We start from the raw sequence: 16263 nt of genomic DNA on the forward strand, positions 1-16263 counted from the left end.
AAATAAGTTGATCAAATGTTCCAAGCTATCTTCAATGGAGTTTTCTATTTGGAACTAAGAGAAAATGAAGATGATAGTGGGTTTTTCCTTATTTTCATATTTCATTAACTTTTAATTTTAATCCATTATAATATTTTTCAAATAATTTAAGTAGAAATAGAGCATTAACCATCGAAGTCAATACCTTGTGGTCTAATTATCATATAAGTCCTCCCACATTCATTAAATAAGCCATTTAATTATTAAAATTAAATATCAATTATGTTTTACATCTTTTACTTTTTAGTCCTTTTTCCTTAATCAATCAATCAATCACCAAAATTACTGGACCAGAACTTAATAGAACTCTACAATAAACCCACAAATATTATAAAATAATATTTATTGACTCGATGATCACAAATCTGGATTCCAAAATCACCATTTTCGGTACCACAGAAAAACGAGATGTTACAAAAGGCCTACAAATTCAGGATCAGAAATGAAAGAGATAATCTTTTGCAAACACACCTGTTACTATTGTTTGATGATTCCATTGTTGCTTTCTTTTGGTTCTCCATTTTCTAAAAGTAATTTATGCTTCTTCTAAAGCTCATGAGTTCCTTATCCTTCTTTGCGACTTCAGGCCACGCTCATTGTAGCGCCCCAAAGTTCTAATTTTTGGTTTGTTAAATTTTGTCATTAATCGGTATCTGCTTTAGTGGTTAAACATCTGTTTACCCTGGGTCTTGAGTTCGAATCCTTGCATGGGAAAAACTGAACTTTTTTTTATTTTTGAGTGTGTTAACCTTTAGTGTGCTGTCTAAGTTAGGGGTGGTAAAATTGTATTTAAACTCTTGCAAAAAAATGATAGGTTGCCAGGAAGTTATTTGGTTAGGATTTGGTTTTATGTTAAAATGCTAGTAATATATTATCTTTTAAAGATTTTTTTTATCCACTTTCTTCATGTTTTTTTTTATTAGTTTTCTTTTTTCTTTCTTTGCTGTTTGTTCCAATCATTCTTTTTGCTATTTTGCATGTTGTTCCCTAGCAAAGATTTAAGTTCTGTCTTGGTTCTTGTTCTACCGATTGTCAATTCAATTCTACTTGTAACTCTATTCTTTTCCAATTCCATTTCGTTGTTCTATTTCGGTAAGTACTAAGGGTTGGTAAAGATTTTATTTTTGTGTTAGAGAATGTGGCGGTTGGGGTTTCTTTTATCTTCAAGAGGAAAAGTTTATTGCTTGTGTTTATTCATTGTTAACGCCGATTAGGGGAAAAATCGTGAGACGGTTTGTGTTTATCCAACGATTTTATTGTCGTGGTTGGTGTTCCAGAAGGTAAGTGATTGAATTTGTTGTTGTTGATGTGAATTTTCTGTATCAAAGATTAAGTGTCGTGTTGGATTGTGTTTTAGCACTTGGAATTTTATGAAAAGCTGTGACAACTTGTACCCAACCCAGTTGTTGGATTTGAATATAAAATGCCACATTTTGTTGCCTAAGCAACTCATTTTTCTATCTTTTTTTTTTGAAGGAAACGTAGTGGTTAAATTATTTTATAAAAATTTCGGCAGCATTTCTGCTTATTTTACATAAAACCCCCTACAAAATTTAGATTTTCACAAAATATCCACATTCAAATTATCTCCCAAATCAATTCCCAGCACCACGATTTCTCAAAACATACCAATAACCTAGATTTCTACGCTTTACTATTTCATCTAAAACATTAGTTATAAAATACTAGCAAAGAAAACATAATGAAAATATTTAAATTCAATTTACGACATAATATTATATATATAAGCCTAGGTACATGCCATTTACATAAACTATAAAGTAACTCTTCACCAACATTGTTTGAGCTAAACTTTGATTCTTCGGATGCTGTTGGAACGATCTAGCGAATCTAACTACCTACGCACAGAAAAATAAACAAACCGTACGCTGAACAATTTTTATGCTCAGTGGTGCTAATATCATATAAATCATTACATAAGTATTGAATATAAATTAATTGATAAAATAAACTAAAACATGGTTATAAATATCATTAATAACATCACAATAAAAGAAAATTCTAATATTAATAGACTTTAATATTTTGATATTGGCAAATCGAATAAAGAAAATAAGTTTTTAATTAAATTCAAAATTACGTAATTAATTTAATTTGCACAATATGGAAATTCAAATAAATTTAAGTTTTGTTTTTGTTTTTCTTTCAATTTAGACCCCGTACTAAAGTTTAGACTCATAACCAGATACACGAATCTGTCACCTCGAGTTGTTCGGCTATGTCAGCTATCAAAGTAGTCCACAACTGACTGACCTGACCTATTCTCCCTCGACCCTCTAGGAATTGGGGAGATCTAAATTATCTGATATAAAGACTCTATGGCATGCCAACTATATCTGATTTAGTCTAACTTAGCGAAACAGGGTAAAAACCAAATTTCATGAACCATTTCAATTTCATTTTCATATAATTCTCATTTCAGTTCCGTTTCATGTTCAAATCATATATCGCCTAATGTAAAATTAGACTTCCAATTCAAAACATATTAATAATTTTCTTGCTCAATCATCTAAAATCATAATACTCAAATCCAAATCATAACCATGAATTTGCTAATTTGATCATGTGAGAAACATAGTATTCATCTCAAAACATAATTTTATAAATATTAACTAAATCATTCAAACTCATCCAAAACTCATAAAAATAAAATAAAATAAAATCAATATAACTAGTCATAGTAAACTATATATTCTAAAGCTTTATGTAATGAAAATAAGATATTAGCACAAATCAAAATTTTAATCGCTTTACCCTTTTTCTACGCCTTTGTCCTTCAAGGTGTTCACTTCGTTTTTAGCTACAATAGGAGCAATTCAATACGAAACAACATCATTTATCCATTCTAAAACTAAAACTAATAGAAAAAAACTTAAATATGCATGATTATTCATATTGACAACTTAAGTTTTCTAGTCCAAAATTCGCATAACTTTCGGCTCAATTATCCGTTTTCAATTCCGTCTTCATTAGAGTACTCACTGCTTTACAAGCTATCATTTAGCGCCAATATTACACAAAGTGACCAATGTTCTCTACTTCCCCTTTAGCATTGCCAAATATACCAAATAAACTTTTCATCCATTTTTGTTTCTTTTTCACACTTCTAACAAGCTAGAACTCATCTTCTAATCATTTCCTATCCAAAAAAAATATCTATTTCACTTAAGTTTTCTAAGCTTCCATCAATGTCCTTTAATGGCAACTTTCAAAATACTTGATAAAATAAAAAAATATTGGTATATATATGGAAAGCAAGCTTTAAAGATTCAAAATCTAAAAAAAAAAGTGAAGAAAAGCTATACCTTTTACTTGAATTTGAAGAAAAATAATGGAAGAAGTTTTGTTTTTTTTTCCCAAACTTTCACGAGAAAGATGAGAAAGAAACTAATATTTCTCTCTTTTATATATATATATATTATAATATTTAATAAACTACTATTATTTTAAATAAAATGTTAAATAATAATTATTTAATGAAAATATCATTTAAAGCCATCATGAGACTTTTGATTTTTTTTAAGTAATAAAAAATTTGTCATTAAGTCCTTTCCATCAAAATAAAATAGGAAAATTGCACTTTAGTCTCTATACTTTTCTAACTTATTCAATTTAATCCCTGAACTCGATACTGATTTTTTAACTTAACCACATACTCCTACTAATAATCCTCTGTGTTTTCATGTCTAACAATTTTCTCTAAAAACGATCACAATTCTTATACTACTATTTATTTATAGATCACTTATTCAAGGACTTCTACCATAAATATTCTTCTTCTTCTCTCTCTCTCTCTTTTTCTTTTTAAAGTGGGGATGTTACAAAATTAGTTAATTAATACATATGATCGATCGTTTTAGGTACTGGAGTGTTCATCCTTGCACTCACATCGAAATCGGACCAAGTGTGTAACAAAAAACCTGAAAGTCAGTGAATGACGAAAGCCGAAAAACAACACTGTCGACGCCACATGACCATGTGCTAGGTCGTGTGGTAGGCCGTGTGCTGGACCGTGTGTGACACACAGTCTGGGTCATTTGGGCAGTGTGGATCACACGGACGTGTGGGCCATACGAGCGTGTGTGAGGCTGTGTGGGCCCAAAATTCAAAAAATTTCCCTAAGGTCGTACACGTCATCCCGATCAACCATGGGCCTTCTGAAGGGATGGTATCTGATTAAATATATTATTAAACATGAAATTTGGTCATTTGTTAATATAATTTCTACTATCTCCAAGTGTATTTGGGATGCTATCTGATAAATAAAAAAGAGAACAATGTTATATATGTGATTTGTATCTGATATGTTATGTATGGTTTCTGCTCTGAATATATTTGATTTGAGGATGAGATATTTATTATGTGGAGGAAGTGTTTCTGTGAGAGGTGACATCTCGCCCACTATACTTGCAGCACAATTGCAAATATCCTGTAAGTGTCATAACAACACTAGGTGGTGTGTAGGGTTAGATGGGTGTTTCAAACCCCATATGGTGTGTTGGGATGGTGGGAGATGGTGTGTAGTGGTTAGAGGTAGGAAATATATATAACTGTTTCTGAACTGTTCTGTTAAGACTCTGTACTGTTAAATTATCTGTTAATAATTATCTGTTTGAGTTTATTGTTACACATTGAGTTTCAAAAACTCATATTCTGTTTTACTATTATTTTTAGGTAATCCTCAAACTTAGACAGATCGGTGTAATCATGAGCTCGATTGATACCATATTTTTCTTAAATTTGGCTTATTGAAAATTTTGGTTTGAAAGTTTAGTAAATTTTGGACTCTCTGGACACTTGGGACTAATTTAGGTTTTGGACTTTATTTTCCCGTTTCCATATAATATTGTTCAAACGTTTTATTGACAATGGTTCTTTTCTACAAAAACAACAGGTTTTAATTAACAAACTGTGTTTTCAAAAATACATCTTTCTAAGGGTTTCAACTGCAAAACCATAAGTTTTAGAAGATATAACCAAACATCTCTTTCAAATAAATAGTTAGATAAAATATGTTGTAATTTGAGATTTTAAAAGTCTGGGATGAGTTTCAAAATACACAAAAATCAAATATTTAATCATTTAACATAACTCTAGATTTGGCCATAACGTCTAGGCCGAGTTTGGTGTGTTACACTCACTGCACCATTATTGATGCCGAATTTAGTTGGTCGCCCTGCTAGTCAATTCAACTTTTTCCTGACATAGATGGTTAGAGTAGGGAGGAAGAAGGAGATAAAAAGTGGAGTGTCTAAAGAGCAGAAACCCCCTCAAAGAGGATATTTAGAAATACATATAAAGGGGTGTTTTTTATTCAAATTCCAGGTCATTAGAGCAGGTTAGATTATGATATATTTTATTATAATTCTATAAAATTGTTATTGAAAGGTAAGAAAATAAATATATAATCAACTTTGGGTTCCAGAAAGATGCTCACTTTATTCTGCAAGATAGCTCATGGTCGATTGAAGGTGGTCTAATGCACTTTCAGGCTCGAAGACCGAACATTCAATTAAGAAACCTATAGTTTAATCATACCTCGAATTGGATGCAAATTTGGGGTTTTCCAATCAAGCTAATGCTTGATTCTATAGCTGATCGAGTTGCTAAAGTGGCTGGTGATGTTCTCAAAATTGACTAAAAGTCAACCTTTCCAAGGAACATCAGATATATACAGGTTTGTATCCGTATTAACCCTCGACTAGCTCTTGTTACAGGGGCTTTTGTTTAAACTTTAAATGGTCTAAGACTATGGGTGAGTTTTAGGTTGAAGTGTTTATAAACTCTATCAAAACTATGGACATATAAGGCATACTTTTCCTCAATGCATTTTGGAAAATGATTTCATTGAACCTGCTATAAATAATCAAGTGCTTGATATTCATAATAGATTTGGTCATAATTAGGAAATTTATGTGGAGCATGTTTTATTTACTAATAAAATGAGATCTTTTCTTCATAGAAATAACTGTAAAACTTCCAAAGCTTTTTACATTGATCCTGAAGTTGATGATGATTTTATTATTCCTAATATGCCACAACAATCAAGATTTGAGGATGTTAGAGTCAATGAAGATAGTTATGATGAAAATGTTCATGGAAATCCTAATCTTGATGTGTCTGCTATAAGAGCAGTGAGTCCTACCTCTGTCTTTCAATTTTCAGATACACATACTGAAGACTCAAAACATAATCCTGCAGACTTTGAAGAACATCTACTTAATGGCTTCCCTATTGATTAAAATAATTCATCTCCAAATCAGGTTACCAGATAGATTAATGGAGAAAATGGTACTTTTTTTTGGCTAATGGTGTGTTATTGCCTTAGTCTTAGAGGGTTAATTCGATTAGCAATATGGAATCAAATTTTGTTTAAAGGCTTTCTTTTGATATAGAAATCGAGGAAGACTCAAACGAGATATCTTTCCAATGATGGATTGATTTTATTCAATCTCCACTAGTTTCAAGGGATTCGAAGGGTAAAGAAATAATGGTATTTGAATCTGCTGGTAATCTCTCCTCTTTGCTTAAGTCTAACAATTTTATGTAGGGGTGAGACCATTAAATTTTTTAGGGGGCAAAATTATATTGTATATTTTTATGATAGTTGTAACATCCCATACCCGGTCTAGACTCCAAGCCGAATATCGAGATGCCGCACCACCGCTTTATCTCACTCACAACAAGTGGGAAGCCTATTCTAAGCAAAACCTCCTTTTATAATAATATGCTTGTAGGTTTTAGGTCATTTAACATACAAGCATATATCACCATACTCATATAATCTCATGAGGTTTAAGTATATGTCATAATACTCGTAAAATCACATAATATTCAAGCATATACAACAATACTCTAAAGCATCTTTATAGATAAATTGCATAATGGTCACATGTCATATAAACACATATCACAATACACACATATTTATAAGTTAAGATATATTGGCACTTGAGCTATGAAACATAAAAGTGAGCTCTATCATCACTCATTGGATACACGGATCTCCAACACACCAAACATAGACTCATAGAGTCAAACATGTCCCAAAAGTGAAGCATAAAGTTAACACTCTCCTGATTTCCCCTCACATGTCCCATTGAATGGAGCTTAGCTCACATTCCCTTATCCTTCCAACATGTCTAGGGCCTCAACACCTAAAATCACTGTACATATAGGTGAGTACTCACAATCCTATTGCATGCCAACTATATCCAACAGTTTTAATAATTACAAGGCCAAAATATCTTAAATCAAACACACATCACTTACTGATTATCTGTGTACAATCACTGCATATTTGCATCTTTAGCAAAACACTATCACTAACATTTAACATATACATAACATGTACACATTTGCACTTTCACAACGGTTATCATAACCACATATCACATGTTATAACATCTCATTTCAATTCACATATTCACAAGTACATAAGCACTTTATTCACAAGATAACATAGGTATGAGAAAGCTTACACTTGGAATTTAGGCTACTACTAAATTCCTAAATAATGCATTGAATCATGTCCACAAGTAATTATTCCAAACACTCACCAATTACACTTTTGCAGAAAAGTCGAAAGCTCAAATTATCTTTTCCTTGCCTTTATCTCTATTCATAGAAGGTCCTATCGAATTCGGAACTTCAACGCAACAATTCACAAAACAATGCATTCAATAATCAGCTAAGAACTCACCACAAGCAATCAAAAATATAATCCTAAGCTATATTCCATGTAACCAAAACCTTTAACATGGCAAACTTTAAATCTGAATATCTCGGTCTATACTTAATCTTTTCACCCAATTTGGTTCATTTTATAATTTACCTACGACTAATTCTCAACTTTTAAACTACACAAAACTACTCAACCCATGATATCAATTTTTACGACATGTTTTATGGCTATTTTCTGAAAATTCATTAAAACTCAAGAAATCTTTAACGAAACTTCAAAGTAAGTTTAGAAACCTTTTAATCATGTAAAACTAATTTAAAAACACTTTGAAACCACACTTTTATCCATAAACCTGAAATTAACCATTAAAGACCCGATTTTCAATTTTTATTTAAAACATGTGTTTCAATGGCTACAAATTTAGTTTAAGGGACTAGATATCATTTAGAACTCATACAAAGTCAAATGGTTACCTTCAATGGAAGAAAAATGAGCTTTGACGGAAATCTAGAAAAACCTATGTTTAGAGAAGATGATGTAGATGATGAAGTTTTTGGGTGATTTTCTTGGTTTTTATAGAGGTTTATAATTTAAGAGATAATAGAAATCAAAAGGAATTAGGATTTGGAGTTCAAAATTGATTGAAATAGCAAGAGAGAATCAAGGGATGGCAAACACAATTTTTTTGTAGTTTTTACATGAAATAACTTTGTGAAGAGAGGTTATTTAGCTTGGATTTTAAAATCTAATTAAATTGCTTCATAAAAACTCTCAATTTTGAGGTTTTTACAAATCAGTCCTATTTTCAAAATTAAAGGTATATAAAACATATTTTCAGAAATTGATTTAATTTTCTAAAAACCATAATTGAAAACATTACTGTTATGCTATGTCACAAAATTCTGGACACTCTAAGGCCAAAATTCTTAAAATACCCCTAAAACTCCTAGGCCTTATTTTGGGGTGTTACAATAGTAAAAATGTAATTTTACCATTTTAATAGCTTATATCTTTATAATTTTTAAAGGATTAAATCAAATTTTTATCATTAGGAGGGGGCAAAGTGTAATTTTATCATTAAAATTTTAAAAATTTAAAGGGCCTAAATAGAAAATTTCCATTTTAATGGGGGCCCCTTCCAGCCCCCCTGGGTTCGCCACTGGTTTTATGATAAATGATCTTGCAAGTCTACTGGTAAATTCTTTTGTACTTGGGGGTCCTTCCAAGTTTTAAGAAGTTGGAGAGTTTAAATTCGCAATTTGATAATAACCAGTTGGCTATTGTGCCTTTCCTGGAGCCATCTCAATCCTTATTTTATGACAATATGGATTTATATGTGATGGGAGTTATTGCTAAACCTAGTGCTGATGAAAGTGGTCATATGATGAATGATGTACAGGAAAAAGCTTGTTTGGAGATTGATGTACTTGTCAATCAATCTCAAGTTCATATAGAAGGGAAAGACACTACTAATGAAGATCATTATTCCTCAAGTTAAGAAATTATCATTTTTTTTATAAAGCTAAAAGTAAGGATTATCTAGAAATCTATACCTATATATAAAAATACGAGTTTGAAAAATTTTTGAATTGATAAGAATATCATTTATTTTTCATCATATTACTAAATTTATATTTAAAAATAATTATAATATAATAGAAATTATGATAATTACATATTTTAAAAAATATTATTTAAATTATTATTATTAGTTAAAAATTGTGTTGATTTTAAAATAGAATTATTACTTGAATAGAGTTCTAAGCATAAATTATAGGAAAAAGGTTGTGAAAATTATAATTATAAGTTACAATTATTAGTTAAGAAGATTTTTACATAAACAAAAGTTTTTCTAATTTTATTGATATAAAATAGATTTATTATTTACATAGAATTTGAAGAATTTTAATTATCACTTAATTAATATTATAATTAATTATTTTAATTATTTATTATTTTAAATAATGTTACTTTGCATTAATTTCATAAAATAAAACTATATTGTATGTTAAAAATGTTAAAAATACTTTAATTATTATTTGAAAACTTTCTAATATAATATTTGAATTGATAAGTTAATATATTTTCAATATTTTCAATAATTCAAATAAAAGATATATTATTTTACTCTATTTACTATAATTAAAATAAAATATTTAAAAAGCTAATTAAATATTAAACGTGTAAAATCACATACAAATTTGGAAAAACTTTTGAATTGACTAGAATATCTTTTATTATTAATTATATTACTAAATTGACATTAGAAAAACAATTTATTAGGATTATTATTATGAAATTAATTTTAATGAAATATTAATTAATATAATAATTTATTCATATGAAATTAGTTGATCATATCTTTTAAAGCTCTACTTAAAAAATAACACAATCTATTATAAATTAATATAAATAATTAAAATCATTAAATATAATTAGATAAATTAAAAATAATAAAAATATAATTTAAATATGATAATATTTAATAATATTAAAATAATTTTAGAATTAATATAAATTTAAAGGTGTGGGATTAACATTATATATATAATATTAATACATTGGCAACCTAATCTATAATGTATAAATTTATTTACTTATTCTTAGTTTATAATTTATTTATTTATTTTTAATTTATATCTCAAAACTCAAAAGAATATAAATATATATATTTAATTAATTTAAATATTAAAATATATAAATACAAATTGAATTTAATCAAACCAGTTCAATTCAGCATAAAATTGACTCAACAAATAGTATGACTCATATCTATTTAAGAAATTAAGATAAATAAAATAAATTAATTAAAATTTAATATTTTTATGATCTATTTTTTCTCATGTATTTCAAATATATAAAATCAATAATATAAAAATAATTATAATTATTTTATTAATAATTTTCTACCAAATCTTAAATCTAAATTTACATTCATAACAATTGATTAATATAAAATAATTATACTTATACTTATTTTATTATTAATGTTTTCATTATTAATGCAATAGTCATTATCATTTAATTAAATTTTATAATCATATTAAATTACACTTACTATTTTAAATTAATTATCACTTAATTAATGTTACATTTATATACCAATTAAAACTAATATTTATCACTATAAATATATGCATTCGTAACACATTTTTATTCAAAATATCATCTAAAGAATTACTAGAAAAATAATTTGTTTCCATAAAAAAAAGAGAGTGTGATTGTCATTATTATTTGAGAAGTTTAATCATTATTATTTGAGAGTCAATAGTTTTAGTATTAATTAATTTTAATAATATTTACATAATTGCTCATATTGTTTACTATTATGAAATATTATATCAAATGCAATGAAGTATTAAAATAATGGTTCTTTATAGATGAAATTTTAACTTATATTTGAATGACATTATTTTATCTTATTACTTAATATGGGTTGTTTCTTACTTTTTATTTTATTTTTTAAATGTTATTTTATCATCTTCACTATTTTTCAAAATTAATAGAATTTTATTATAAATTAGACTAGTTCTCATTTACTTAGCATATATATTTTTAAAAATTAAAAAATTAATAAATTAGAAAATATAAATTCATAAAATAATATATATAAAAGCATGAATTTGAAGAAACTTTTGAATTTACTAATATAACATTTAATATTTATTATATTATTGAATTTTCCATTTTAAATGAATTTTATTATTTATAAGATTTATCACATTTATAAATAATATATGGCTCGTTTGTTTGCCAAGTAAAATGTTTTCCGGAAAATGATTTACTTTTTTGGTGTTTGGATAAAGCTGTGTAAAATATTTTCTCATTGTTATGTAATTCCTAAAAATATTTTTCGAAAAAGCTATTTTTATATATATTAATAAATTTATATTTTAAATTATTTTTACATATATTGCAATGATTTATTTATAAATAAATTAGCTTAAATTTTTATAATTTTTAGACATGTTGTTCTCTTTCATCTTTCACTGGTTCATTTACCTGCTCCACTCTTTAGTTCGAACTTTTTCCTCTCAAGTCTTTGCTTGTTTCAATTAAACTGAAATTCGACTTGTTTCTTTAAGTTGTACTTTTGTGAATATGGAGATCCTGGAAAAAAAAAAGTTGATTAAAGATAAGATTGAGACAACCAATAGATAGGATTGAAGATCAAAGGTGAAAGGAATATTGTTTAGGTCAACTCCTTACGGTAAATTTAAAACCATTTGTTTTTTAAACTTCAGAAATTATAAAAACATCACTCTTACAAAGACTTATAAATGTAACACAGAGGAATTTTACAAGATCTTTGAACATTTGATAAATCCTAACTTTTGATCATCAAAGATCAGTTTTGTTTAAATTAAACAAGTATTTGTACACTTAATTCTCCCTATGAGACATTTTTAAAAGACTGGGGAAGAAAATTAGTATTTAGTTAAAGCCTAAGTCTTTGACTGGTATCCCCATGATTGTTGCTTGCCCACTTCCACTGATCTCTGCACATCTCTGCTATACCATATTTTGCTCTGCAATATAACAGACTCTTAAGATTAAAAGGACCTATCTTGTACTGTAATTGGAAATTCTTTTTGAAAGATTATCCATGTTAACTGAATAATCTATTAGAAAAAAGATGGGATTGTAAACATACTTGCAACCAAGTTCTTTTTCAGCTTTTTCAGTGGAAGCATAAACAGCTGTAGCATCTCCTAGCCTTCTAGGGCATAGTTTAATGGGGATTTTCTGCAATATTTTCAGCAGCAACAGTTTTATATTAGCATAAATGAGAGCGAGGCCGAGAGAGAATGTTGAATGGGAATTGGCAAATAGATGTTGAATGGGAATTGACAAATAGATGTTGAATGGGAATTGACAAATAGCATTAACCTTTCCAGAAGCTTTCTCAAAAGCAGCAACTATTTCAAGCACAGATGTACCACTGCTGGTTCCGAGGTTATAGGCAATGCAGCCTAGAAAAAGAAGAAAATTGACAAAAGGAGCTAAAGGGAGAGAATCAGGCATAGCAACCTGTTGAGATGAAAGTTAGCTTAAATTCCCTTTTGTAACCACACAGATCATATATTGGCCAAGTCTTAATTTCTTATTGGCCATTGCTTTCAGCTATTAGCTAAGGAGTTATTATCAGATACTGTACATGAACACACTCATATTCCCTTCTTTTTTTTTTCTATTATTTTCTAGCCTCTCTTCTCAATTCTTGATTAAATAACACAACCCAAGCTCCTTGATTTCTGATCTTTCTAAAACGTACAATAAACTAACATGGAAACAAGATTCACTAACAAAGGAGCTGCCAGGAAATAATAGAAAAAAGATGAATAAACAATTAAACCCAAAACAAAATCTCTAATCAGAGTTCAATCCTAATAAAGTAAATAAAGGCGAAGAAGAAATAATAGAAAAAAGATGAATCAACAATTAAATCCAAAACAAAATATCTAATCAGAGCTCAATCCTAACAAAAGTAAATAAAGGCTAAGAAAAGGATTGCTTTTATTTTTTGCTTTAGAATTAAACCAATCTTGTTTATTCAGCAATAATTTCTTCAAGGGTTAACTACGATCAAGAAAAAAAATGAAAGAAAAATTAAAGAAAAAATTCACCTTAAATACTAACAGTTGAGTCTATGTTAGTCTGAGTCCAAGCTAAGATCAAGCAATCATTTAAACCCAACACTCAATATCCACATCATAACAAAAAAACTGCAGCTCATACTGATCGGTTAAGACAAAGTTGAAAACGAAGGGCTTCGATTTTTCTTTTAAAATAAATTCAACCATATAATTGATCACATCCCTCGGAGCCTGTCCAATTTTTTCTTCAACTTTCCACATCAACTTCCACAATCACAATTTCTCTTGAGGTGAGTGCATCAAGAATCTTCATACATCCATAAGCAACAACTAAGGCAAACACTCAAAAATTCAATAAATAGGTAGAGTTATTTGGATTTTGGAGAAAATGGAATACAATCATCAAAGTAAGACAACAGGATCAATTCCATTCGTTTTCTAGTAAACTACAATACTGCATGCTGTCTCAAATGAATGTGAGTTTAAACATAAAAATTAAGAATCAAAATAGAAAAATGTATCACTAGATGGAGAGAAATTATATATGTTTATTAAACAAAGCATACTTTAAACATAAAATGTTGGATGATAAAGATGCAGTGGCGCACAGCAGCTGATGTAAAATGAGTACTAATACATTCCCATTTCCTAATCCCACCTCCAAGAGATGAAAATAATAATAAACGGAAAAACACGTGTCTTGGCCCAAACAAACCTAATTAAGCTTTTGGTTTCAAACTGATGCATGGAATGATTAGATAAGTAGACAACATAGCTCTATGTCATCATCATCTTTGAGTTGTAAAGCTTCTGCCTTTATCACCCATTCCATGCTTCCTTCTTTTCTTTTCTTTTTTTTAAAAAAAAAAAGGTTGATTCATTATGAAACGGAATGTGGTGATAGACAACTTTCTTTATTTATGTAATTGACCAAGATGAATGGTCATGAGAATAAAAAGGTAGCCAAAAGGCATTGCTATCATCTCTTTACATATTATGAGAAATAAAAATACTCTGCAATGACAGCAATGGGTATTATGAGAAATATTAATTAGCCAAAACAAGAGACAGATAGGCAGGCAGTTAGGAAACACTTTGTTGAAAACAGGCAATGAACTATATCCATGTCAAAGAGTGATTGTATTGGACGTAAAAAAATTAACAGCAGAGAATTCTGATATATATTGCAAAAAAAAAAAATTTATACAAGAAAATCCACTAACCCCACCTTTAAACAAGAAATGAGAGTCGCAACTAATTTAGCAGAGCAGAATGACAAGCATTTCAACGTCCTAATTCCTGGAAAAGAAATGATATATTGAAGCCATTAAACATTTGAACTAACTAAAGTACACCATTGAAAATTTTTAACAAATGCAATAAGGCTCAACAAAACCAAAGAACTGCCAAATGCCCCTCTCTCCGTGTTTTCACTTTAAATTGTTTGATTGCAGGAGGGATCATTAGAATGGTACTACACCCTTATACTCACATTTCTACCATTGCAAAATGATGATTCCAAGCTTCACCAAGTCTTAGATACATAATCTCGACAATCATGATCACATACACATCGCCTTCTCACCATCAACTTCCATAAGTAGCACATGAACCCCAAGGACCATACAAAATCTAACTTACCCTTTCCAATTATTTGATATTACAACAGCAGACAACACTTGCCATTCTCTAAATCTACCAGTATCATTTCTACAATTAACTAAGATTCTCCACTATTCCTTTTTCGCCTGCCTATTCTTTTTCTCTTTTATCCCATAGGAAAAGTCTAGTTGCTTAACCAGAAGAGGAGACTTGTACATTGACATCACCATCTTAACAACTTTATCAATCCAATGGTTATTTAATTTTACTTGGTAAACACTTCTGAATCAAATTAGTAGAATCAAATCAATTTGCACTGTTGAATTCAGTAAATAATTACGCCAAAGAAATTTTTAGTATTTTAAGGTTCATGAATGGCATGCATTGATGCATACCTCTAAGGCAAGGGAAGCCTTGCTTCTTGACACCAGTGATATCAGTCGACTGATATCAGTTCCTGCACCAGAACCACAACCCCACATCACAAAACCCATCACCAAAACAAAATGAAAAAGTAGAATTAAAGAAGATGCCATACCTTGCGAAGAGGAATGAGATCCTGAGAAAGATGGGAAGATAGGAAACGAAATAGCAGCGTGTAAAATTTGCCTGAGAAGAGAAGATATGCGACGGACTAAGGAAAAAAGGAAGAGATTTGAAGAACGGAAGAAGAAGAAGATTACCTGGATGAAAAAGGAGATGGAAAAAGTTGAAGAATGGAAGAAAAAGAAAGCTTAAAGTTGAAGAATGGAAGAAAAAAAGGCTTACCTGGATGAAGAGGAAATGGAAAATGTCTTACTGAAATGAAATCAGTAAGACATTTTTCCCAACTTGAAGGTCATTTTACCCGTGTCTAGTAAAACATTTTCCCTTTGGAAAAATGTTTTCAAGCTTCCAAACACCGTAAAACTAGGAAAATATTTTCCTGGCTTCCAAACGGACCCTAAATTCAATTTTATATTTAAATTATTGTGTTTACATTAATCCAAAAAGTAAAAAGATTACATTATTTTTGTTCTAAATAAATTTTAATTATTTCTATAACTTTTTTATAAACATCTATACTATTATTTAAGTGTTTTATCGAGTTGGTGTCATCCTCAACTGGGTCACAAACTCAATTGTTAATTTGTAAAAATGTCATTCCGTAATTAAAATAAGTTATATTATTTGAGAGTACTTTAGTTTTTTTCATTAAAAATCAATAAAAATTTAAAATTGAACCTGAAGTAATTGCATTAGTAAAACCTTTAATTCACCGCTTTGTTCAAACTTTATTTTGATATTTTTATACATTTTATTTTAAATTACGACACTTTA

The 16263-nt window shown here is 28.9% G+C and overlaps 1 protein-coding gene across 8 annotated transcripts; it reads right to left on the reverse strand.

Moving 5' to 3' along the window:
• Positions 1–11969: 11969 nt before the first annotated feature.
• Positions 11970–15890, reverse strand: LOC108460149 (bifunctional UDP-glucose 4-epimerase and UDP-xylose 4-epimerase 1-like). Of its 8 annotated transcripts, XR_008280353.1 has the most exons (8): positions 15712–15868; positions 15482–15552; positions 15339–15400; positions 14570–14640; positions 13372–13671; positions 12635–12717; positions 12399–12490; positions 11970–12273 (listed from the first exon to the last, which is right to left on the reverse strand). XR_008280353.1 is itself a non-coding variant. In XM_017759515.2 (6 exons), the coding sequence occupies exons 4-6, from the start codon at positions 12767–12769 to the stop codon at positions 12183–12185; spliced, it is 318 nt and encodes a 105-aa protein (XP_017615004.1). In that variant the 5' UTR covers positions 12770–12775; positions 14570–14640; positions 15339–15400; positions 15482–15659; the 3' UTR covers positions 11970–12182. The 8 variants fall into 8 exon arrangements, 2 of the variants coding, with proteins under 2 accessions (XP_017615004.1, XP_017615005.1); XR_008280352.1 differs by having other exon boundaries at positions 13372–14640; positions 15712–15890; XR_001867489.2 differs by lacking the exon at positions 13372–13671 and having other exon boundaries at positions 15712–15849.
• Positions 15891–16263: the final 373 nt, after the last annotated feature.

This window comes from Gossypium arboreum, chromosome 3, assembly GCF_025698485.1.
Source record: "Gossypium arboreum isolate Shixiya-1 chromosome 3, ASM2569848v2, whole genome shotgun sequence".
Classification (NCBI taxonomy): domain Eukaryota; kingdom Viridiplantae; phylum Streptophyta; class Magnoliopsida; order Malvales; family Malvaceae; genus Gossypium; species Gossypium arboreum.